The 27,897-nt window shown below is 33.9% G+C and overlaps 1 protein-coding gene across 6 annotated transcripts in view; it reads right to left on the bottom strand.

The window, feature by feature from the left end:
* Window positions 1-571: 571 nt before the first annotated feature.
* Window positions 572-27,897, bottom strand: part of NFIB (nuclear factor I B) — a 205,850-nt gene continuing 178,524 nt past the window's right edge. For 3 of the 6 annotated variants that reach the window (XM_083351458.1, XM_083351459.1, XM_083351461.1), the window contains 2 exons: window positions 21,588-21,676; window positions 572-7,913 (listed from right to left, as the gene is read on the bottom strand). In XM_083351458.1, coding sequence (XP_083207584.1) covers window positions 7,784-7,913; window positions 21,588-21,676 — 219 coding nt within the window. In that variant the 3' untranslated portion in view covers window positions 572-7,783. Of the gene's footprint in view, window positions 7,914-21,587; window positions 21,691-27,897 lie in introns of all 6 variants that reach the window. The other 3 variants (XM_083351460.1, XM_083351463.1, XR_014491057.1) reach the window with 2 other exon arrangements.

Raw genomic sequence — 27,897 nt, 5'->3', positions numbered from 1 at the left:
ATTTTTGCATTTGTTGATTGTAATCAAGAGGCCATCCTATTTCCCCCCCCCAAAGACCTGATCTAGTAATCAAAATGAAGGCAACTATCCATAATGGGCTTGCCACAAACTAGCACACATTGAATTATTGCAGTCCTGGTATACATTGGCTAGGTGAATATTTTTAAAACCTATCAGGAATTGTAGAACAAAAAAGACATAGGCAAAGAATAAATGCTCCAGTCAAGAGACCTAATAAAGTAGACATCAGATCAAGTCAAGGTTCTAATTTTAAAAAATCTTCCTGTAATACAGTTTAGAGGTAAACATTAGCAGTTGTTATCAAATAAGGATAAAAATGAAAGATTTGCTTCGTTTTAGGAATTTTCTATTTTATTTCTCCAGCTTAAACTGTGTATTAAATGCTAGATACATGAACGTATAGAGCTCATTTAAACCTCAAGCAAAAGGAACAGAAGACTGAAAAGACTTACTGTGTGCTCTGAGAAACCAGCAAATCAAGAACATTTCCAAAATATTGCTAACCTATTACTCTTAAAGAGAGAAAAGAAAACACAAGTGACCAGAGGGCTGTAGCATAGCTCATTTTATTGTTTAAACAGTTTTGCATAGGAAATATATCTGCTTCCAGTAATTGACTGCAGTATGAGCAGCTGCTAGCAGTATAGGCTGGATATAACAGTAAATCACATTAACTCAAGCTTGATTTACACCAGTTTAAAACTTGTGGCAGCTGAGCTTTGTAACCTAATGAAAAGTACTCCAAAGAACATGTCTCTCCTGCAAATAAGCACAGTTCTTCTCCCCAGAACCTCTTCTTGCAAACCGTCTGGGCCCAAAGTCAGTCTGGTGGCCGGAGGTCCCAATTTTGTAAAAGTGAAAACTGCAGAGTATATATGCATCCTATGGGTAAATTTATCATTACACCAAACTTCTGCATGCGTTTAAAAACAAAACCAACGGAAGTACATCTAACGTATTGGGGACCTCCGGCTCTGGGGAGAAGTGGAGAAGGGCAGACCATGCCAGAAGTTTTAAAATGGATCAACCCTGGTGTGTAGCTAGCAAGCAATAACTGACTACTTGTCACCTACAGTTGCACTAAATGTATCTAAAGAAACACACAGCCCTACAAAAATTGTTCTTAGAGAATTATCGTTGAGATTGGGGTGCTTCTTCCCAGTTCACTAAAGTCCTATATGATATAAGCACAAATTAACAGCTTGATGAAGACAATCTAATGTAGCTCTTGAGAAGTCTAAGCCTGGGAAGGTGTCACCCCTCACATTCTACAATGGTGTAGTTTTCTATTTTAATTTTTTTTGAAGTAGATGTTATCTGAAACATATTTACAACTGAACTCAACAGAGACTGTGAAACTGAACAGGCACTGGTCATTTTTTTAAAAATTTCTCTCACTTTTTTTTTCTTTTTGGTAAACATTTTTTGCTGGTTTTTTTGTCTCTCTCTCTCTCTCATTTTGCATCAACTTTTCATGAGTCCATGCAACTTCAATGCCCTCTATGAAGAATGCATAATAAGCCATACTTCTTTTTTTATTTTTAAAAAAGTCCTTCTGCATATAGATACACATTTTGCCACATCAGTCCCTGTAGCACAGTTTTCAAAACCATTCTGTCAAAAATACAGTAATACAAAGACTGGATTCAGTGGCACTGGCTCTCACTGCCGTCCGTCGCTTTTTGCTTGCTGCGTTTGTTTTGGGTCTTCTTGGAAAGATTTTGAGCACTAAACGCAACGGAGGCCTGAATGAGCGTGGGGGGGGTGTGGCGAGTGCCACTGAAGCTCCTTTCACAAAGTCAACATACATTTTAATTGCAACACACAGATAATCCTAAGGAGTAATAACTAGTGAACCCTTTTATTATATATATAAAAAAACTACTTACAACCATCGAGGGAAAAAAATTGCAACAAAAATGTATAAATTGACCATCTCCTGCTTTGTCCCCTTTGCTATTAACAAATGTGACGAATAGAGCTGTGGCATGGAAACAGTACAAGAGTTGTCATGGCAATAGGTTTGGCTGATGCAAGGGTCATTGTGCTGGGTCAAAGGGCAAACCCAGTGGTCCGTGTTATCCTCTGACTGTGGGGCTCCAACACACCCACAACATTTTGAGGAGATAGAAAAAAAACAGGGGAACTCTCAGAAAGTGCAAATATGAAGGAGGCAGGTTTCAGCTCCTTCCGCATGGAGTAGGACATTCAATTTTGAGCTTTCTCTGTTCAACATTATTTGCCTGCATTGTTTTTCATTTAGCATCTTTTATAGAAACCCAATAAGAAAATAAAAGCCTAGGAAGCATGCAGCTGGCAAATGTTAACAAAAGACCTTGGCAGGAACATGTAAACTAGAATCAATGTCATGCTGGAGGCATTACTGCCAGCACGTGTGTAGAGATTTTTTTTTTTTGTCAAGGGTGAATACTGTACATCAAATGTGGGATGCAGCCTTCACAATCTCACACAGTATAGAAAATTTAGGATGACTTAGATACAGGACACACACTGTTGACAGAGCTCAGCATATCCTTGTGCAATCTCATTCAGTAAGTCCTTACGAAGCTCTTAATTGCAAATCCAAAATTTTGCTCCCTGAGGACACTGCTATATGAGACATAAGTACTGTTTTCATTTTTCTTTCACTGAAATTCTCTCCCGGATGCTCTGTGAACCTGCTCTTAAATACCATCATGTAACAATCACAACATTTTTGCTAAAGGCCATATATACTAATAAAAAAAGACAGTGGTGCTTCCAACATTCTGAAATGCTCCAAAACCCAACTTTCCAATACTAAATACAACAAAATAACCTTCATAAAATATAACTTTTCTCCATTTACAATTTCTTTTAAAAGGATCAGTAACCTATGCTTTTCAAGCATAGTGAAATATCTCGTAACATGGACAGATTTATTTTTTGTTTGTTTTAATACATAAATTAAGAAACTGGAGAGTTTTAACCCGAGTCCAGTTTCCAAACAAGGAAGATTCTTGTTTACGTTAGAAGTGGAAATGACATACATTTCCATTATAATTGCTAAAAATTAGCTTTACAAACGAGGGTGCTTTAAAAAAAAATCTTAACAAAACTATACAGTGTACAAATTACTGTCTACACGCTAGGTGGGTTCATTAAGAAGATCCTCTGTTCTTCTTTTCATTGCAGCTTCACAGGTTCATTCACATATTATAAATGGAGCTGCCCACCTGAACACACAACTATATTGCTATATTTAATATTTTGCCATGTCTATGTACAGTCTCCTTCACTGCCTTTTTTTCCTTAGTCAAGCCTCAACTGTTCATTCATTCTAGGGGAAAATACACTTCAGTGACACTGCCAAGAGGTAAAGGCTGCAAAGCAATTGAAAAAAGGCAGAACAGTGCACATAGAACGGGGTGACTTGATTTTGTCAGAATAGACTTCCTGATCAAGGAGCAGGTTAGATTAGATTCGGAGTTTGTAACACTTCGTTCTGCACTGGAATTCTCAGCTCTGAGAGAAGTGTAGATGTGGATACAATAGATCTTTTGATTACAAAAAGGGGCAGAAAAACCCACAGAGAGCATTATCCTGAAAATTTTGTCAGAATTATGGTCCAAATGATCGAGTAATTCAGTGTCAAGAAAGTGGATCTAAAATAGCGAGATAGCCTTTTATAAATATTTTCCTTTTATGAAAAAACAAAAACCCATCCATTTGATTGGTGTATTCATTAGGTCAGGATTATTATGAAATTGAGTTGCAACTGTTCTCTGTCAAATTCTGCTTGTCCATTATACTATTGCACTTTAAAGTCTGAGTTCCTCTTGGTTTCAGTATTCCAAATGAAATAAATTATTTCTGGATAAATGGCTGCTGCACTCCAGCCATTTTTTAATGAACCTGTTCCTCATTAAAAGATAAACTGAAAGAACAGTGCATCATTTTGTGGGCCACCAATTCTCAGTGTTTGTACATTTCAGTTCTTCCTAACAGCCATATATTTAGTGAATTAATTCACTTACAAAGGGGCTCAGAAAAAGAGCTAACATATAGTTGGTTTCATTCTTACTTTAGCTAAATACAAACCTTACCAACAATCCTAAAGCCATACAACTGCCCTTAGACTTTACAGAAGCAACTTTCTCAAAAAAGGCATTTATTGGCATGGGTCAAAGCTTAAAGGGAATCTGATTCTCTTTCAGCATCAATAGTTCTCAGCACCATTTTAAAGAAGGCTGCAACTAGTAAAATACCAACTAATTCAGTGGCAATGCAGGTGGAAATTTGATTGAAATATTGCACCTAGCACAAAAGGCCATGGTCAAAACAGAAGATCGGGATTATTTTTATTATTTTATGGCAACCCTAAGCACTGCTTATTTCTAGTTGGTTGAAGTGTTCTGAAATACTGCTCTGAGAAAAAGTGAACGTTCACATGAAGTTATAAAGGTGTGTGAATTGCCTATCAATTTATGTTTCCTGAAACTAAAGGCAAATAAAAATTGTGTGTTAGTTTATAAAGAGACTGAGCACTTGCTTGGGTTTTAGTTTGTATTTTCAGTACAGACTCCAAGGACAAAATACCGACATCCATGCCAGTTATGAATACTAACATTGGACACGTACTTACATTCATTTCTATCTTGGAGACAGCATGGGATTATGTTGGTTGGTTGGTTGTTCTTTCACTGCTGTGCATAATACAACTGATGGGCATTCTCTCAATTAGAATGCAGACAAATATACCATGTCTACATAAAGTGTTATTTTTTAAAAAAAAAAAATAGATTGTAAGACTAAATCATTTTCATTTTTACCTAATCTAAGCTTTACAACTAGTTATTTAGAAAAGAGCTAGTCTTCGTAAAAACGTAAAAATAAGACTGACTACTCTTGTGTTCTTGTCAGTACTAGAAATACAGTGTGGAAATTAACAATTTAATAGTGCTAGCTTTGTGCAAGGGGGCTGTGATCCCATAGAATCACCCTTTATCCAGAGAAGAAAACCTTTATAATTAAGCCATCAGATCCGACAGTTTTCTATATTACTAATTTTAATATCTAACCAGGTTGTCCACAAAAACGTGGTATGTGTGCATTTTTGTGCTTGGCGATTTGTACTGAAATATAGAAGCATAGATCTATATGGGAGAAGGGTCACAGAATGGATCTGATCCAGCAAGACAATCCACTGACAGATTAGTCATTGACTGATCCAGTCCTTCATTCCTACCTGACCTCTGACAGTGGAAATCAGTGATGTTGGGGAATGCAGAAAAGGGAGGCAGAATCTCGTTTCTTGTAAGAGGACAAAGGAGACAGTATCATGGAATTCCTACTAGAAATGCCTCCATTCACAGAAAACAAATACTGAATCCAATTCAATATTTAGTATACAATTAGCATCTTTGGAAAATGTTTTGTCGCATAGCATGTACTGTTTTGGTAGTATATGCTATGTGATTTTTAAATCTTAAACTAGGCTTTTATATGATGGATGTCTAACTTGCAAAATTTTACAGGGCTTTTGATCTCTGTGGGTCTTGAGATATATTTTTTAAGTAGATATTTCTTTCTCAAATCAGGTCTGCCTGCAATAAAATCCATTCTGATTTATTTTTCATTATTATTATTATTATTATGCCTGTTTTCAAACCAGAAATGATTTCAGCTTGCACCCCAGGTGGAAAGTTTAAAAGAAAATACCTTTTTAGGTTTTTTGTTTTTACATCACAGTAGGAAGAAGAGTTGCTTTGTAGCCTTCACCCAGCCAATGGTGCTCTGCTTCACAGCTACACTGTTAAGTGTTAAAAATCCTCCCCACCCACCCCAGAATATATAGATATAGGTACGTAGTTTTTAAAAAAATCCCCTGTCCATCTCTTAGTACACAAAAAGGACCTCATCACACTGCAAAAATAGCAGTACCCACTTTGGTCAATTAAAACAAACAAACGAACGAACGAACGAACAAAAAAGCATACATTAATCTTTTGTCTTTTAAATCTGTGTACTTACCTATAATAACCAATACAGCTAAAAGCACTACCTACATAGGCAAAACTTGGTATTGCATAAGTCGTATAAATTTGAATCCCCTCCCCCCAATATTAATTGGAAGATGAAAAAACATGAAAGATTAATAGAAAAAACACCAAAATACTGAAAATATTGCTGGTCGATTACAATTTTTAAGCGGCAACTATACACAGCCATGATATGCTTTATAAATGTGAGATAACTGCTTAAAAAATCCATGATGTCACTTTTGTTGTTGTTTTCCCATCTGGAGTACAAAATATTTTGTCATAAAAATGGTACAGATTTAAAATGATAATAAATGCAGCAAAACAAGTGTAGTGATGTCACTTTTTAGATTTCAAGGCAAGGCACGTTATGTGGACATTATAACTTCGTGCAAATTAGGATTACTGGATAGAGTAGTTTTAAATTATTCTTTTTTATAGAGACATAGAGGCAAAATGCCCATGCACAATATTGTGTATAATTGAAATCTGTCAAACAAGGCTAATTTCTGAGAGCACCATGCAAGTTTCCAGCACCCTGTCATTAGGCTTTTTAAAGAGTGCATTTTTTAAAAAAAATATTTCAGATCCCCTTCCCACAACCTGACAACCTATCATTTCCATTTGTAAACCAGAAGCTATGCCCCTGTGACATGGATTTACCTCTCTCAGTCTCTGTCATGAAGGTCCTAGAGAACCGTTTCCATTATTTATGGGTTCTTGATCCAACCAGTAACTTTAAATAAATAAGATACCTCAAAGGAGGCAGAAGCTAAATCAACGTAAGTGCTGTGTTTCAATTAATTTCTTTTTCTCAAGTAAATGATTTGTCTTGATTTAGTTAATGCCTTTTAATGACCCCTCCCTTTCAAAAGTGAGGGGAAAAATACATTTGTTCGAATACTTTTGAAACTTATCTTGTCTTTTAATCCCCTCGATTTAGAGTCCAAGGGCTAAAGGACTTATAACAATTATCCCCTTTAGATACAGGTTTTCAATTGCACTTGCCTCTAATGTTTTCATTAGCATGGGGAATTATTTTAGTGTCTTTCTCAGGTTTTTCAAACTGTCATTTGAGACGATAACACTTTCTTTTACCCAAAGTAAGGCATTGATTTTATAGAATGCCTGCTTCTTTAAACGACTTCCTGAAAAAATTTAAACTGGATAACACACTAAGAAAAGACTGGGTTAAGGACCTAAGTTAAATAAATTGGGGTTGACAACTAAAAGCTGAATTTGTTTCTTTTTCTTTGAAAAATCTTTTAGAAATCAGACTGCTAAGGAAAAAAGTGGCTTCTGGCCTTTCTTCTCTTGCAGTTCTGTGGATGCCTCCTAGCCTTTGTTTTGAGAGCTAACTAGGAATAGTGATCCCATGCGTAAACAACAAGAATACTAAACCAATAAACTAGCTTATCATGCAAATATTAAGGCATCTAGAAAGTCAGTTAAAATATATTGTCAGAGACAGAACATCTATTTCCCAGTGGATTTCATAGAACAAAGGCTACTCAGGAGAAGCGTCTTTCCAAGCATCAGTGAAATACCATCGATCCTCTCCCCCAATCCCGTTTTTTTGTCGTTGCTGTTGTTTTGCCATTACAGTGTCAATCTTAAGGGAATTAATGATTGTAAGTGCTGCAATTGCTGGTTTATGTTTCTTCTTTCTTCAGTTTTTTCTTTGCTTTTTTTTTTGTCCCATCTTCCTTTCTTTTATAGTATTTGTTCAGTTTCAATCTCCCTCAGTTGCTTGTTTCTGCTTGAAGAAAAGGCTCTCCAATTATGTTCAAACCATAATTTTGGACATTTGTGGGCAGAATTGATGTCCTGTTTGATACTTGAAAGGGGACCAAGCTAGCCCAGGTACCAGGACTGTTAAAGGAAAAGAAAAAAAAAGCAGAAAAACATTTAAAATGTTGAATGAATATCTGAATATATGAAAGCCACCCAACCTCATGTTTGAACAATCATTCTAATAGCACTTTTTAACTTCAACGTGCAAATAGAATATTATACAGTGACTGATTGCTCTATCAATTTAATCCTAAAACTAGCTGTTGCAAATGAGTAAGTGCTTAGTATAGGCTGCTTTCTGCCATTTAACACAACACTGGATGCTTGCAGAGTAGAATATTATTCCTATCAGCACGAGCTTCTCTTAATAACAGCGTTCACATTTCATATGCAGGTATAGAGAAACAATGTTGTTTTATTCTTTTCCTTTATGGGGGAGACTATTCCATGAAAATGAATTGTAATCAGCAACAAACAGGATTCTTGTTGCAACATAACTTGACAACTTTAACATTTGCCTAAGTATTTCAAACTGCCCAGCGTATTCTAATTGTGTTAAAAAGGTCCACACAAAGTATTTATCAGTGTTATTTATGAATCTTTGGGGAATGGTACCACTCTCGTAAGTTATTGTTATGCAAATCCACAAGATTTTTACAAGCCTCCATCTAGCTGTATATTGATTAGGTTAAAAAATACACAGCATTAGCCTTTGTATTATAATTAGGTTTATACACTTATAGAGGAAACAAATATTGCTTTAAAATGTAAAATAGTTGCTGAGATAGATAAATATTCAGATTAAATGATTGAGATTCATGTTCTGCACTACATTTTTTTTATGACCCTGTAGTCCCTTAAGTACATAATATAACTGGTATGCATACAATTACGTTAAGAAATTATTATTTGTCTTGTTGCATCTATATGCATATAACATTTGCCATAAAGATGCAACAGCAGCTTCCCACCACCAAGTGATCCACACATATTCTGCTAATTGTAATTCTTATGATTACTATGGCCTTCAAGGGCTAAATATTTCTCTTGGCCACTAATAGACCAAACATAAAAATTGTGTTGTCTTCTGCAGGAATAGATCTCATGCAGGAGAGACAGAAGCACAAAGAGTAGCATTAAATTAGTTGTTTTAAGACAATGTTTGATTTTTTTGACCTGGGGATTTTTTTTTTATTAGTACTTCGTGGCAAATATAATGTAAAGCGGACTTAAAATATTTCTAGTCTAGAAGTCTTACAGAAATTAGACAACACCACTCAGTCCTATTTTCAGAATTAATGCCCAGTTAAGAAGACCAACTTAACAGAATGGCTCTAATATTTTTTCAGGTTAAATAAATCTTCTGATTTTTGCTACTATTTTAGTAACAAATTTTAACAGTTTTGTGAAACATGTAATAAGCTGTTAATAAGAAATTGGGAGAATGTTATCTGTAAAGTTATTGAGGAAAATTAATGACATGCTATTGTTTAACTTGCAGATTCTTTTCAGCCACTGATAAATGATGCTAGCCCCAAGTCATATCTGAGACAATGCCTGTTTCTTATATGCTTTAAGAATAGTATATGCCTTAAGAACAGATGCAGCATGCATTGATGCCTGGATCAAAAGTAAGCCATTATTAAACTAAAAGGTTATAATCAAGATATACTGTTGCTGTCATTATTTTGCATTTTTAATTCTAATAGAAGTTGAAATTTGTCCATTATCTTTACATTTTATACATACACACACACACACACACACACACACACACACACACTTATTTGCCCATTATGCTAATACATAACATTACACAAAGCAAAGGATAAGGGAAACAAGAATAAAACAAAATAAATTGAGAGTACAACAGAAAATATTTAGTTTATATGAACATTCAATATTTTCCATAACTTTCTATCCTTGCAAGCTATCTTTGCTTACACCACATCCATACACTGATTTATACATTGCCTTTTATTCTTTTAACTTCTGTCCTAGGTCTGAGGACATCATAAAATTCAATCAATTAAAACTCAATCACAGCTTACAATAGTTTCCCCCTTCCTCTCCATCTATTAATTCTTCTTTCATCTTGTTAAGGAGATCTGTGAATACCTGTCTCTTCACTCAGTCTTTGGCAAAGGAGAGTGAGATCCCACTTCACTCAATCTGGCCTATCACACTTGCCACTTTTTCTTCATATCTTATGTTTTACTGATTTTATTGTAAATTCTCTGATTGTTGTAAGTCGCTAAGAATTGTTGAGACTCAAGTGGCATACATGTTTTAAAGCAACAATAATAAGCCAGCTCCCAATGAAACACTACACTGACATAGTTGTAAGTTTGCTTGGACTGAAGATCATGAGAGCTGTGTCAGAGGTTCAACCACACTGGACAGGACTCATCAGGGGAGCCAGATGAAGACAGTGTCTCCTGTAAATAATATGGTAAGATGTAACATATAGAAACCTATAGAAGATTGGTCATCGCCTGGATCAACAAGGACTATACTAGATTTTGGAGATCCTGTACATGTGGTGTCAAGTGGACTAGAGGACTCAGGACACTATTTGAGCAATTAGAGCCAACAGCTCCCGGACTACTTCAACAGTATATCTGTTGAAAATATACAAAGACTTGATAAATCAAGTCTAATGAGGAAAGGAGATATGAAAAGAATGCACCAATTCTGGAAAGAGTAGCATCCAAAATCAGAAGTTACAGAACAGAGGATAGCAGATTAATGTAGATCTGTCAGCAGCAGAAAAAGCCAGCATCGCTATTGAGCCATTCTCATACCCAAACCAGGGACCCTCTACTCTACTTTCTTCTCAGAAAGAACAAAGTCCTCTATCTGAACAAAAGTGGAATTGAAACAAATAACTGAGGATATAGAATACACAAAAATGACAGAATAAAGCTGCCTGCTTTGAAGCTTGTAACAAAAAACCCCCCTAATAGTAGCACAAGTATTAAAAGATGTCAATATTGAAATATTGAATATAAGCACCAGCTCATTGCAAGAAACACACCTAAATGTACAGCTAAGCTGCAGTTTTGGATGCAAAATCAACAAACAAGAAAAAAAAAGCCAAATAGCCCATTCTTAAATTGGAAGATCAGGTTGGAAAACAAGATCGGCATACTAAGATCAGACGCAATCAAGCTAAAACAGAGGAAAGAAAAGAACACGAAGAACACGAAGATGAAAGACTACCTGTTCATAAAATATCACTTAGAGATAAGGAACACCAAAGAAGCACTGGAAATAATAAAGCAGAAAATCAGTAGATACTAAGCTTGAATTTGCACACTACAGAGAGAATGTCAGTCGATTCAGAAACGTTTCTACCAATCCATCAATGTAGAAACTGCAATGAAACAGCCAACACCCGACAAAGAAACAATATAGTTCTGGGCACAACTATGTGACAATCAAATAAGAATGCAGCTTGGATAAAAAAGGCAGAAAACGGGGAAAAATAAAGTTGAAATGAAAAATTTATAATAATAGCAGAATTGGTGGAGAAAAGGAAGATCAAGAATTTGTTAGCGCCAGATAAAGATGAGCTACATGGTTTTGGCTTGAAACAAATGAGTGATCTGCACCCATTCATTGCCAAGCAGTTTTACAATATATTGCAAGGAGATGAAATTGAAGATTGGTTAACATCTGGCAAAACTTACCTGACAATGAGAGATCTAGCCAAAGCGGCAGGACAATTTCCTGCTTAGCAACAACTTTCAAACTGCTAACTGATGTGAAGCTGATGCAGTCCAAAAGCATCTAGCTGAAAACAAGCTCTTTCTATCTGAGCAGAAAGGAAACCACCCAAATAGCAGAGGGGCAAAAGATCAATTTCTAATTGTCAAGATGATTTTAGTAAAGTGTTACAAGAAGGAAGACTAACTTGAGCATAGCTTGGATTAATTAAATTCAACTCCCTGCCATATGACTGAATAGTCAAATACTTATAAATAATAGGAGTCAGTAATAACATCAGAATCTTTGTGCAAAGATCAATGGCACAATAGAAGACACAGTTGCTGGCCAATTGGTGATAGACTGTACAGGTTACTATCGGGAGAGAAATCTTCATGGAGAGTCTCACCACAACTCTTTGTCACAGTACTGATTACTCTGTCAACGATACTGAACTCAGGACATGGCTATTAAACATAAAATAATATGCCAGGCTATACCATCTCCTTTACATGGATGATCTGAAACTATGTGGAAAAACACCACCTGAAATGGATTAGCTGTCCGTTTATAGCCAAGATAGTACAAAAGAATTTGGACTAGAAAAATGTACCATCTTTACCACTAACAGAGGAAAATGGTGAAAACTGAAGGAATCAAGCTGCCCTATGGAAATAACATCACAAATCTGGATGAAGAAGATCAATACAAATACCTAGGCATCCATCAGGCTGACAACATCAAGTGCACTGAAGTCTAGATGAAGGTTAGAAGTGAATAAATAAGCAAGTGAAGAAGATCTTAAATTCAAACTCAGTGGAAGAAATATCATCAAGTCAATTAACACCTGGATATATCAGTTATAAGGTACACAGCTGAAATTTTGAACTGTACTCAAGATGAAATAGAAGCCCTGAATATGAAGACCAGAAGAAATCATTGAATCATTCCCTTCATCTACCCAGTGATGCTGACAGACTCAATATCTGTCAATTTACTAAGAAGCATAGATGGGTATGGAATGTTGCAAGTACACCAAGATGGTTGAAGAAGAAAAAGAGGTATTGGAAGAATATATGAAGGATAGTGAAGAAGATGCATTAAAGCTAGTATACCTGGTGGACTTACTGAATTGGGGAGAGACCAAAATGTCCTATAAGAAAGATCAAATAAAGACTAAAAAAAAGACATGGCAACTCACAAGTATTACATGGCCAGTACATTAAAAAAAACCCAGGCAAAGCAGATAATAAGACCTATGTATGTAATAAGACAAATGTAAAAGCCAGAATTGAGAAGACAGCAACAATTGGCAAATGCTGTTTATGGAAAGAAGCTGAAGAAACAGTAGACCACTTAGTCAGCCACTGTAAGGAAATCACATGTACTGATGAAAAATAAAGGCATAACAAAGTAGTAACAATGGTGCATTGGAATATTTGCAAGAAATACCACTTACCTGTATGCAAAAACTGGTGGGACTACAAAATAGACCAAGTAATAAAAAATGAAGAAGATAAAAGTGTCTAGGATTTTAGAATTCCAGCAGGCAAACATCTGTAACACAACACCCCACACTTAACAATTGGTGATACCAGTAAGAAAGACAAAAAAATATGGAAAGTGGACATTGCAATATCTGGAGACAGCAGAATAGAAGAGAAAGAATTGGGAAAAAATTGCCAAAATAAAAAAAACCTGCAAACAGAAGTAGAACAACTATAGCAAAACAAAGCAAAGATACTACCAATAGTAATAGTGCATTAGGTGCAATCACAAAACATCTGGAGCACTACTTGAATGCCATCAGTACTGACAAATCACTATTAAGTCAATTGCAAAAAGTAGCAGTTTCATTTGGAACAGCTTACATCCAGCAACAATATCTTTAATATAGGAAACAACATCTGCCTCTCAGATCCTTGAGAAAAATTCGATAGACAAAAACGCCATGTCTAGTCTAAACATCCAGCTAACTCTGCAACCAATAACAATATTTTTATTTTACAATTCAACCCTTTCCTCTATAAGACAGAACCATCTAAGCATAACTTTTGGTACCAATATTTTTCTGTGTATAGTGCACATTCCTTCTTCACTCATTTACCCATGACCTTATCTTTTATTATTTTACCAAACACATTTCTAAACTACTCTATGCCTTAGCCAGATGAATGACTTCGGGCTAGTTACTCTCTCTCAGCCCAACCCACCTCACATGATTGGTGTTGTGGGAAAAACAGGAGGAGGAAGGTGTGTTGGATAAGTTCACCGTCTTGAGTTATTTCTAAAGATAATAAAGGTGGGATACAAATAAGTAAACCAACTAGTAAATTGAGTAAGCAGAAACATGCTCTTATGTGCAACAATTTTCACTTTTTTCAATAGTCATTCTTCAAATGAATACATTCTACCAACTTAGTTTGGCTTAATTTTCTCCATCTTTTGTCCAACTTTAATCAACATTCTACCAAATAACTAGTTCATTGGGTTGTTTTAGTTTTTGCCCATAACATATAACTTTTATTCATTCACTCCATTTTCATTATAGAACACAATTACTTTGATTCATTTTCAGATCTGTACTTTTCTTATCATACAATCTAGTATTCGTTGCAAATAATTTTCATTCACCAATAAAAGTCCAGAGGCATTCAGTTCTCAAAACACTTCTACTGCCAGAACTAATTTTTACACATTTATTCATATTTTTATTAAACAATAAAGACAACACTACACATATTTCTCTTATTGCCTGCATAATATTGAGCCATTTGCCAAACATTTCATCTCTTTTCATACATTCTTCTATCATATACTATTTGTTTCACATTCAACAGTGAACTTTTAAACCACATTCTTGCAAAATTCAAGCTTATTTGCTGTATTATATACTTTCACTGTACACAGTAAACTTTCGCACCGATATACATTGTCAATAAAGCGATAAAGAAAAATAAACCTCTGGTCTAGCACCTTCAGTTTGGCATAAGCTTCACCATACATCCCAACATCTTCCCATGAATACTTAAGGAAATAACTCCTTGTACTTCTTGCATTCACTACTTGCTATTACTACTTTCTTCTCTGTGAAGGAAATCATTCTCCAATCTTCAGGCAAAGATGCAGTCTTTATGCGCATATTAATGAATCCCATACCGACTCCATGAGCAAGCCACATCTGTATTTTAACATTTTTAAAATTTAACAGTAATTTATGATTTACTTTTCAACATTTTTTCACTACTTGCATCCATTTCAATTCTTTTTTGAAATATTTTTACCATTCCCATAGAAGCTTCTAAAATATTCCTTCCAACATTCTTTTCCATCACAAATCATTTCATTACATTTATTTTTAAATCCATTCACCCTGCCAAACGCTTCATTTTAGTCTTCATACCCTTGAATATTTTTGCATTCTTTTTCTCTCTATACAAAACATATAGTATCTTTCTCTTACACTCACTTTTTGCAGTAACATCCTACGCTTTTTTGTTCAACCATGGATTTTTTTTTCATATTTTACCAACACACGTTTGTGGTAATTTATGACACTAGTCTTTTTGTTCTGTTTTAAACAGCTATAACTTTTTTGTATCTACTTTTTATTCATTTGATTGAGAATTATGTCTTATATTTTCATAAGGATCTGTCTTCCCACATATGTTTTACTTTCACTAAGTGTGAACCTCCCATCATCCTTCTACACTTTACTTCATTTTCAAACATGACAATCAAATCTATTGTATGTTTATATTACTCATTTACCATCAGTAGGTATGAATAGATTTATGCTTAAATTGTGTATCTGAAACAAAAATAATTTCAACTAACCTCATACTCACGAATCATCATTCTCATTTATTTGGGGTCTTCCAAAGGGCCCAATCCCACTCATTTGTTTATGTCATCCAATAATTTTTTTCTCCTAGATCACATTCATTCATAATGTTGTGCTGTTCACCCCCAAACTCACTCCTCATTCTACTATTATCACCATTCACTAAAGCTTAATATGGATCTATTATAAATCTATCCATTCATACTTTTATTCACACCCAAACAACCCAGATGTGACAAATATATACCTTCTAACTTATATTTTAGCCTTTTCGTTCAAACCTGAGTCTTTACTTCCATGCATTTATTCATCAGCTCTACTCCAGAAAATCAGAGTACCTTCTTCTGAATTCCACTATTCACCTTTATATCATACTTGTTACCATGTTCTTTTCTTACATTCCAAGTTGCCTGGTTAATCTAAGTTTTCATATATATATATATATTAGTAAAACAGAAAGATTAAGCTATCAGTACTGTTTGTACCAATGTCACATGCAGCATTTCCAAAAAACAACTACAGTATAATTACAAAGGAAGCCAAGTTCAATCTCTAACTAAAGGGTTGCTTTGCAAGACAAACTACTGCTCCAGCAACTAGTTTTATAAAATGACACTTTCTGGATGCATGTTATTGTGTCAGTGATGAAAATGATCATGGCCTATTTTAGACATTCTGGACATTTAAGAGGGTGCTGAAGAAACTGTTCCAAAGATCAAGAATGGAATGTGATATTATTATAGACAAAAACGGCAGTGTGTCTTGAATATATAGTAACTAGACCGAAGTGACAAACATCCTGTTCTTGGAATCAATTGTTTATATGCATAATTAATACACTCAGTGTCAAATTTCATGATTATTTCAGAGCTTATCTGTTCCTCCTGCTGCCACATCTGTTGGTTCCTCATCCTGTATACAGGATATACCAACAGAACTTATTTTTAACTTTTGATAGAACAAATCAGAAAGTGAGTCAGCATCTCTCTCTGTCTCTCTTCCTCTCGCCCCTCCTTCAACTCCTGAAATCCTTACTCCTAAGTTCCTATTTATGCATTTCAATTCCAAACTTCCACAGAATAGTGGTTTGGTGTTTTTTTGTTTTACAAAAAAGCAATCAAATATGTACACTAAGTTGAACAAGGCTTCATCTATCTTTTACTTTTTTCCTTACCCTGCCCTGAAACTGCTTTTAAAAGGGCCTCCATATGCTGCATTTCTTTGAATGAAACACTATATTGTCACCATGTCCTCTGGTGGCCTTGGTGACTGAAAAACTAGGAAGGGGGGAAATGGCTCTTATGTACGCTGACACATTGTTTTAAAATAGAGTACAAGAGAGATCAGTCAAACAGTTTGTTTTTATATTATATCAATCTCTTTTCCTGACAAACTTTTAATTTGCTTCATCTCAATCCTTTCAGAAATTATTTCTTAAAAGATAAAACCATACAGGCATTTATTCTTCTTCTCCTAAACTCCTTCACAAAAGATGCTTAGCAGGTCTTGATACAACTTTGCAGGCACTGAGGTAGCCAATCATTACCATATATTTGTTTTATTTGGTAAATGTTAAGAGAAACATCTCCTGAAAATCTGCCCTTATTTATAGCTGAAGACATTAGGTAGACTAAAACTGAGTACAGACATTTTATGATCCATAAGGGGTTAATAGTCCACTTCACAGCTGAGAGCACTTTCAAAACATGCTCCTCCTTTCCTAAAAGCAGTGCCAAAATCATGTGACAGGAAACATAAGATTAAGTTTATCCTACCTAAGAGAACAAAAGGGTGCTCAGAACAAACAACTAGTTTACTCTATTGAAATCTCTTGTTTCACAAAATACAGCTCAAGAAATTGTTTTCTTTCTTTTTCTTTGTGGATTCCCCACTGCACCCCCACGTTGGTCGTATTGTAGTTTTGCTGCTTTTTCCATAAATGTTAATTTAAAATGCCAAACATAATCATGTGGAAAATGGACATTATTGATTCCTATGGTCTATTGTTTTCCTATTCTCAGTCCCTGAAGTTCAAGTTCAATCTGGAATTACATCATGTCTGGTTTCTCCTGGTTACCAGACGGCTTGAGACGTGACCGCAGCTACAAAAAACAAACAGCCTTCTTCACGCTTCAGCTTCCCTATCGATTCAAACAAACTTTTTTTTTCTTCCTCTCAAGTATGCTTCAAGTATAGAGCATAGTTAATTTAGAGATTAAGTTCCAAATTAGATTATCTAATGGCATCTTAATGGATTGCTGACCCATTTCCTGTGGGATGGCAGCATGCAAGTCTGGCTGGAATACAATTAATTTCTTAGGAAGTGTTCAGAAGATGTTTGCTTAAATGGAAAGGAAACATAATTCTCTGCACATCTTTCTTTATTAGAGAGCTGGGTGAAACTATAACTGAGATAGTGACAAACTGATACAAGCCAGAAATCTTTCCCCGCTACCTCCTGTACTCCAATGATTTTATCAGTCAGTATTTTCTTCCCATGATTCTTATTTGTAAAAACTGAGTCTGCATTTTAGTCCACACAAACTTATGATATATAATAGGTAATTTATATCACTTGAAAACACACACACACACACACACACACACACACACACACACAAAAGGAGGTTACTTGGTACTGATTTTGTTCTTTTAAATTTTACATTTAAGTTAGAACTGCAAGGCTGTTCTGACATTAAAATAAAGTTCCCAGTTTTTCCCCTACCGCAAACTCATTTTACCTGCTTAACAGCGACAAAACAAACAGCTCCTCAGAAGGGGAGCAAGGAAAGCTGCTCCAAAAAGTTATATATTTTGACACCTCCCTGCTTTGGATAGAGGAGAAAAGAATTTCAGGGTTCTGACCCCAAAGAAGCAGCTTTTGTTTTGTACTTTTCTGCCAAGATGGCAAACTGAAAGCAGGAAATGTTAAGTTAGGATCTGGGAACAGCAAAATTAAACTTACATTGGTGCTCAAGGTAACCCTTTATAAAACAGAAATAAATGCATCCGCTTTTTTAAAACGCAAATTACTAATATCTGATAATTATTGCCTTAATCTTACATTTTTGAAAAATCTGCCCAAAAACTTTGAAAGTTCACAACCACTAATAGTTCAATACTATGGCCTTATTCAGCAGTAACTGTTTGATCTCTCAGGATCAGATAAAGCTACTGCATGAAATAAGGGCTAATACTGCATGTTGTGCATTGTATAAACAACTTCTAAATATTTAGTTCTATGTAATACCAAACATTAGAAACTGCAGCTTGAATAGAAGCCATGACAGCATACATCATGACGTTACAGAAATGAAACAAATTATGTAATGACACAAATGAAATATTGCATGTAGTTTACATCACTTGACCAATGATGTCAAGATGCGATATGATTTGCCCTGCTTTGACCTTCCCATCAAAACCCTTGAACAAAACCTCTCTCTGTACGTGTACACACACACACACACACACACACACACACACACACACACACACACAAAATCTCTCAATGATTTTCTTAAACTAATTCCAATTCGAATTACCCCAGACTTAGAGCATATAGATATTCCTAAAATTTTACGTATCTGCATGCTGGTTGAATTTATATTAGAACTAATATCCAGGAACTGTATTGGTCTTTCTTACTTATTTATATCTTAATTAAACCATTCTAAAATGAAATAAAATCTATTTCTGAATGTATTTGAGCAATGCTTAATATGTTTAGAGTATTTTCCCTGCAAAGGCTAATTAGGAGCTGATTATAAAAAATATAAAAGTTATTTAAACAAAAGGAAAATAGGGGCTTATAAGTAAACAATTAATATTCAGTGTAAGTTTATGGTAACAATGCTAGAGACAAAAAAGGAGGATCCCAGGAAACAGTCTGGGCACTATTCCAAAAATTATTTACACAAGAGTATTATATTGTGAATAAAAACTAAATTACCATTAGTTTGCCTACAGCCTCTGGCCTAGCCTAAAATAACCTTTTATCTAAGGATACTTAGACAAAATCACCCAGTAAAATTTGAATCAAGGTCTGTTGTTCATTCACACTAAGACAAGGGACTCAATGTGGGGTTCTGAATATCTCTTTTGAACACTAGCTTGGGTTTTCTCCTGTCCCCATTGTACAGCATGTCTGAAAATACCATTAAGAATGGAAGAATGCCCTTTCAAAATTGCGTTCTCAAAACTTAGCTTCTATCTGTACCAAAAGTGACATGACACCTTCAAATCCAATCCCCCGCTTTCTTGTAGACTAAATTAACTCAGATAGGGCAATTCTGAATTGGAAAAATGATCACACTTCTCTTGACTCCTGCCTTTTCTCCATTTAGATTGGCACTATGATGGATTTAAATCCCAACATGAACCTAGTCCTATTAATAGTTCATGTACTATTCATAATACATTTTAACACATTTGGTTTACATTCTTTCTCATGAAGGTATGTATATACAAAGTCAGTTACAATAAATTGAAGAACCAATTTACAAAACATGGAATATTTAATCAAGATTTTTTTCCTAAAGCTGTCTTTTGGGGGGATTAAATATTAACTATGACAGTGATGATGAAAACAAACATAATCTCTACCAAACATAACAAAAACTATATAAATTAGAAATATGTTAAATTTTTGCTCAGAACAAATGGACATTTGAGGCAGTTTAAAGAGTAGCTATAAAATATGTTTCGTTAAAGTGGTTTTCTGAACAAAACTGAGCATAGTTGAAAAGAACCTATGGAGATTATTGGTTGAAATGAACCTATGGAGATTATTTTCTGTTTACATTTGAGGTAAGCCAAACAATCCAGTCTGTACAGATTTAAAATAACTAGCAATAATTACCAATTATATACAGATACAGTAGTCCTCGATTTACAAATATTTGTTTAGTGACTGTTTGAAGTTACAACAGCATTGAAAAAAGTGAGTTATGACTGTTTTTCACATTTACAACCACTGCAGCATCCCCGCATTCATGTGATCAAAATTTGGACCCTCGGCAACTGGTATGTATTTATAAGGGTTGTAATGTCCTGGAGTTATGTGATCACTTTTTACAATTTTCTGACTAGGTAATTCAATGGGGAAGCCAGTTTTACTTAACAACCCATCTTACTAACTTAACTGCAGCAATTCACTTAACAACTGTGGCAAGAAATGGGGCAAAACTTACTTAACAACTGTCTTGCTTAGCAACAGACATTTTGGACTCAATTGTGCTCGTAAGTTGAGGACTACCTGTATTCAAGAAAGGCCATTAAATATGAGTGATAATTTCTAGAACTGTAGCAGAGGATAAAGGAATAAGAAGGACTTCATACTTTTACTTTTCACCTTTTAGTATAAAATGAGAAAGAAAATTGGTTTGTATATGTCTGTCCATGTATGTGTGGTTGCGTGTGTGCACTAAAGAGAGTGAATGTCACTAAGATTCCACTTGGGGGATCTTGGAGATATTCATCCCGTTTCACTACATCACCTGAAACTCTCCAATGACTTACTCTTGTATTTGGGAAATTATCTGGAGTGATATTTCAAGGAAAAAGGAAAGAAAGAGAAAATAATACCTTTTCATGACATTATCAAATTGAATTAGAAGCAATTCTGCAAAAATGCAGAATTACTTAATTACACATATCAACTAGCATGTTAAACTTTTTCTATCAGTATCTATTTCAAAGTAGCAGTTTCACTTTATTTACTATGAAAGTAATTTTATGAAAAGGAAGACTAGCTAAGTCTAGTTAAGTATAAGACAGTTTTAGCTTACCTCAGAGAACATTTCCTAAATTCATAAAACCTGCCCATGTGATTTCTCAAATAACTCCTTTGGGTATTATTTCTATGTGTTACTTAATATCAGACACCCATTCTTGTCATGTATTTTATTCCTAAAACCACTTCTTAATATAAAATAATATAAACATAATATAAATGGACAAACTTCAAAGTACCTATCTATTTTGGCTATGTTGCTTTCTTCACACATTTTATATTTGACATTGTATCAGTATTTGGCATCCTAAGTGCTTAACCATAATGTTCATTTGACCTAAACATGTAATCCAAAAGATGTTAATATTTTACTGTTAAAATTTGACAAATTTAATCCTGGACGCCAACTTAGACAGATAACGAAGAACCCAAGATAGTTTAGGTGTGGAAATAATTAAAATTTTACCTTTGCCAAGTAATTCCCAATGTATCCTCATTGGCACTGGGGTATAAATGCCTGCCGTTTTGATTCATGGTCCAGTCACATATCCTCAGCTGTCAATTGAAACCTAGCAGTCAGATATGGATCGAGCAGTACTACAGTTTTTAGTATTTAAATGAATGCATGCAAACTAGCATTTTATATGGCACAAACCTTACATCCCAAGTAGTAGTAGTGGGGGGAGGGGGGAAACAGTTTTAAAAAATAAATTTTAAATTATTACAGTGTAAAATAAAATTGTACACACTTACAAAATGCTATATGAATATGCTTTTCTATTAATCAAGCATAAAAGAACAACTGGAATTTAGCAATTAATTATATTATAAACTTAGCTGGAAACAAAATAATTATTAATGTTCAATTTTAAAAGAAAGAAAATAAAAAGCACTTAAAATTATTCAATCTCCAGGAAAAAAAGAAAAAAAATCAGTAGCTTTGAAAGCATGCATTTGGTGATACACAGATGACATGCATCTTATAGGAAAGGATCCAAAATTACACAAAGATCTTATATTACTGTTCAAGAAGGAAAGAGGCATTTGTAATAGAGGTTGATTACTTTAGTGTTACTCAATACAGTGTCTCTTAACATGCACTGGTAAAATAACCTAGTTCTTAATTCAAGTCAATAGCATTTAATAGATTTTAAATACAAAAAGAAATGCATTACATGTAAACTGAAATAAATGTTTTACAGATAACCAAATCTCCAGAATACTTCTTTTAAAAAAAACACTACCCATTTAAAACTCTACTCAGCCATTGTCTATTAGATGTTAGCATTTTTGTTAAAGATCTAGTGATTATATTTATATCCGATAAAATGAGCCTTATCTAAAGAAAACAGAGATTTTAATCTCTATAAAATAACATGTATCATGCACTGAAGAGCACTCTGAATTAAATGCAATAACATGATTATGATTAATTGTATATAAATGTCATTTCTTTCCCTCTCCACAATATTTAAGTGGCTCTAAAAGATCAGTGTTTTAGTTTAAGCAGTGACTTTCATAGCAACTCAATTTATTGCACTTCTTTCCTGAAAAAACACGTGCTGAGCAGAAGACTATATTCTTGTCCTGACCCAGTGTGACTACATTTCTCTGCTTCCTGTTGTTGAGTCTTCAGAGATGGAAACACAGCTTTTTAACAACTGTTTTCTTAGATTTTATCTGAAGAATTCAGCAACAGAGAAAGATAATTATTACTTTATTTTAAATGTTTCTATATCTTCTGCTGTTAAATGAAATCTCAAAGTGATTAGGAACTAAGTAAACATGGAATCATGCAGACAAAAACATTTGAAGTACAGTAACAATGGCAGAAGTTATGCAAAGAAAATGGGGTATTTTTTAGAGTACGTCTGGTTGCTGATAGATATCCTAGGTGCATTTTTATATCATTTCCCACAACTAAGTTTTTTTAAAAGAATAAATAAATCTCTATTTCATGATTTAAGGTGTGTGCAGCCACTTAAGTTGAGTGAATGGGTGGGGAAGCTCTTGGAAATTTGTCAAGTCTAACTTCTGCTGCAATGTTTTCCATTTATATTAATCACACTTTCTTGTTCTTTTGGAAAGAAAATAGTTTATCTTGGGGTAATAGATTTTAATTTTGTTTACAATCATAGTGTTTAGTTTTTATAAACACTGTTATTGTGGAATTAATCACCTTGAATGTCCTGCAAGTCAGAAGGCAAGACAGAAATTGAACAAATAAGCAAGCAAGCAAGCAAACACTGACAGAAAATCAAAGGCATGAATGGAGTGTGCAAACTATAGTTTGTTAATTGTAATCCAGCATGAGAGCTAATTTACAAAACAAGCTTACAATAGTTGCTCTCCTGCTGAAGGATAGTACAGCTAGAACCAGAATATTGAGGAGCTTGTATCAGTGAGCAGACTGAAACCATGTTTCCTGATGTTTTGAGTTCTAAAAAATGGTTTGAACAAATATTTTGGCAAACTTGTTCTTTAAAAATCTTTAATAAAACAGTAATATATTACTAAAGGAATTTGACTTTTTTGACATTTGTAAAAGACAATAAGACTTGATTTCACACTTATTGTACATACAACACATGTTTAAATGTTATTGGGATACCTTTCCATATGAACTGTAACATAGTTCAAAAATTAAAATTGTACTGAACATATATAGACAAATATCAAGCAATATGCTGCTTGCAAAGTACAGCAAATAAGTCATACTACGTTATTGATGCTGTCAGCTTTAAAATGGTGATCATGTGTTGGAGGACCAACTTTTTAATCAGCATATAGGAAATAAACAGAGGTAGAACTTTAAGCCATTTCAGCACCACACAGCTAATATTGCTGGCCACGAATTTCTGTGTGTCCTTACACTCACCATCTTACTTCTTTATATGATAATCCAGTACCGATTTCTATGCCTTAGGATACGACCAAATTATCACATCTACCTAAACTGCAGTTTATTTTTCTAACAGAATATGGCTTCCCAGATATGGTCTACTTTATACACCTGACTCTTCTCCTTTTGTTAAGTTATCTGTGATGTTATCAGCTGAAAAGCCAAACAGCAGCTCCCAAAGGAATTCATGCACAAAAAAAATTGTATGCTTCCATTTTTTCCTCTTTTATATTAGATGTCTACATGTCTATGGAGATTCTCAAATCTTCTAATCTAGGTCATGGTTTTCCCCAAGGCGCTTTTCCAAAAGGGAACTGGGATTTCTTGGTTTTTTTTCTCTTGAAAACCTTTTGCTTCTCTTTTTGAAAGTAAAGTGTTTTCAAGGAAAAAACAAAGAAAGTCCAGTACGTTTTTGGAAAAGCACCTTGGGGACATACATCTCACTGAGGACTACTGTACTGAGGATATAGGAAAGAAAAAATGGATGCAAGTTTTGTTCAACATTTCCTTAAATCAAAAGAAGACAAACTTTTCTGGCTAGAGATACATCTGGATATTTGGAAATGTGTGGTAGAAATAATAATAAAATGGCTTCCCTAACAGGATTGACTTTTCACAAAGAACTGGGCACGTACAACTATAAAATGTCAATTTCATATATAGAAGAACTAACCCCAGAAGATGCTGTCTCCAGCCCTGAATGGCCTTTGTGGGACACAAATGCATTGTTGCAAATTAATATTGTATTAGCTCTAGTCTAGATCAATTATGTTTTCATGACTTCAAGTTTATAGTTTTATAACACTAGAAAGCTAAATATGGAATCATACCAAGCTAAGTATGGAATCTACAAATCAGAAATCTCCCAAACATGCAAGTAATACACTTTGTTAAGATCCATGAAAATATCTGTGAATGTTCCACATAAATTCTTATGCTAAACTATAGAAGCAATTATTCCTCAGTGTTGTTAAAGAAAACACGTTATCTACTGTTTAGATAATAGTAATCAAAATAGTACAGGAATTACACTGCCACTCACTTTGCAAAAAGAGCAGTGCTGACTAAGAATGATCCAGTCTTGAATCCCAAATATTGTGTACTCAAAAGTAGTCAATAGATTTTGATTTCTGCTTTACACATTAATCCTGTGCATTTTCAATCAGAAGGGATAAAGCATTTATTTCCACATTCTAAGAAAATATTTCTCAATTTGTTGTATATGTTACTTCTACAAGATTCAGGGAACTGAAAATAGCCCTTAACAATCAAGCATGTATTTACTTATGTTCAGAACAGATATATAGTATGGTTGAACTAAGGTAGTAATTGATTATAACATTGTTTTTAGGGCAACAGGTGCTGATTATTGGAGAAAGTCCCACCATCATACCAGCAACTTTTTTTTAAATACCTTCAATTCTGCTTTCATTTTGCAAAATGTTCATCTAAGGTGATATGGCACTATAAAACAAGTTTTGAAGGTCTTGCATATACTTGCTTACTGTTTTAAAATACTTGCTCTAATCACAAATTAATGATTACCTCAAACATGCATATAATTTAATATTCATAATTTAAATAAAATTGGTTTCCTTCCACATCTCTCTGGATAATTCTTTAAGTGAGTATTTGTAAAAATTAATTAGTTATAACAGAATCGTGGGTTGGTTATTTTTGTTGATTGGAGGGAATCTATAAACATTTGCATATTCTCATTGTTTGACTGAAATTTCCTTTCAATGTGTTTCCTTTACAACAAGAGTAGGTAAAAGATGACCTCTTATTCATTTACATGCTTCTTTTGACAGTCATGTGATCAGATTTTACGCCAAGCTGCCAGTTATGATAAGGCACACAATACGAGCAGCCAGATAGCTCATTTCCTGAATTTAAGTTTGTTTAAATTTGTGGGTCTTTTACTTGCTGCCTAAAGCAAGAAGGCTTATTACCCTGAAATTTTAAGATACACTTGAAACTACCTTTTCTGTTTCATTTATGTGCCCTGAACACATTAACCAAGGGAATTCATTCTTATTTCTAATTAATTTAAAAAACTGAAAATGTATATTGAGACTCAAGATCTTACATAATATGAATAAAGAGCTATTATTAGTAATTCTCTATTTTAGAATATATTTTAAAACCTGGGAAAGGCCAAAAATATATCTGAAAATAATGCTAGAATATGTATTTCCACATAGCAATAAAATAATATTAACCCAAATAATATTAAGCAGTGTAAAGATATTAAAGGTATACAAATTTTGGAATGATTAGATAAAACTAATACATAGAATAATAATGTTTTCAATATAATTTGTAACTATTATTTTATTTTGGCTTATTTGTTTTCTTAAGTGTTTCTTTTCTTTTTCTTTTTTGTAAGATTCAAAAATCTAACCTTCACTATTATTATAAATCCTAAAGAAAGGGTTTTTTAAAAATTCATTTCCTGAATAAAAAGGGCACACAGAAACTTGTCAAATCACCAGGTAATGAAATCTCTACAAGCAAACAACCAGGCTCAGAGAGCACCAAGGACTCCACAGTTCAACTCAGATTCATACAGTCTCTTCTAATAACCTGTTGAACTTAATCAGCTTTTACTATAGATTTTATCCTACATTTCAACATTTATTTCAGAGATGTGCTCAAGAAAAGTTAAGGAATACTTCATTGTATTTCAGTATAGAATTTTTTGCAGATTCTGCAGATTCACACAATGCTTGATCAACTATAATCTGATAACAAAAATAGCAACCAAATATAGCACCTTTATTGTTCAAGTACAATTCATGAATAATTACTTCTTCTTCTTCTTCATCATCATCATCATCGTTGTTGTTGTTGTTGAGGAACTGTTAATGCAATTATTGAATCCAAGACCACTATGTTCTAGCCACAATTTCATACTGGGTATAGGGAATGTGTATAATACAGTCAATATTTAAATATCTAGAAAGTGCTATATAAATGTAGAAATATTTGTTAAACTGAAAGTTAAATTTAACAATTGTTTAAGAGCCACAACCATAGAAAAATGTTCAGATTTCTGATTTTAATAGTATCTTTGACTTATATAATTATCAGTATATTAAGTTAAATTCTTTTAATAATAATTTAGTCAGTAAATTAAAATGTATTGCTGATGCTGGTTCTCAGTATATATACTTTTAAAGCTGTATTTATAACCTTTTGAGAAATGCAAACATTCCAGCAATAAATTGTCTTACTGGAATTTCTACTAAATTCTTATTTATATTATTTATAAATAGACTATTTATAAAGAAAATTGCCAACAATATAAGCTGCTTAAATTTATGGTCATTATTATAAATTATATACGGTCTATATTATGGCTTCTCTTAACAACAACAACAAATAACACTCTAGATTAAACCTTTCATAACTGAAAAAAATAAATCTCTTCAAACCTCAATTTTGTGAAGCAGGGTATGTACCTGTAAGAATATTTATTCCTAAAGGTTCTGAGTATATTAAAAGGAATCAGTAGATGTTTAAAACACTTCTCTGGAACTAAAATCATTGGCTTTCTAATTTAGAATTTCTCTCAGGTAATATAAAATGATTGATTGCTTTTATTTCATGTAACTTTTGATTTTTCCTTTCATTCATCATGGTCTATTTTAACCTAAATATATTTAGGATCTGTGACAAGAAGAGTGGTCTCTTTTAAATTGTTGTAAAGTAATGAAAAGACATAATAAATCAGTCTTATTTATATCTTACCAAAGCATAACCTTTACTCTACCCAAGTAATTTAGACAATTTCTGCCTGGGAGTTTTTCCAAATAAATAAATACAATTATATTGCATTGTCATTTCCTAAAGTTTTAAAGAAATCAAATGC

Source organism: Vipera ursinii (genome assembly GCF_947247035.1).
Source record: "Vipera ursinii genome assembly, chromosome: 2".
Classification (NCBI taxonomy): Eukaryota; Metazoa; Chordata; class Lepidosauria; order Squamata; family Viperidae; genus Vipera; species Vipera ursinii.
This window is presented reverse-complemented; position numbering and strand designations above follow the sequence as displayed.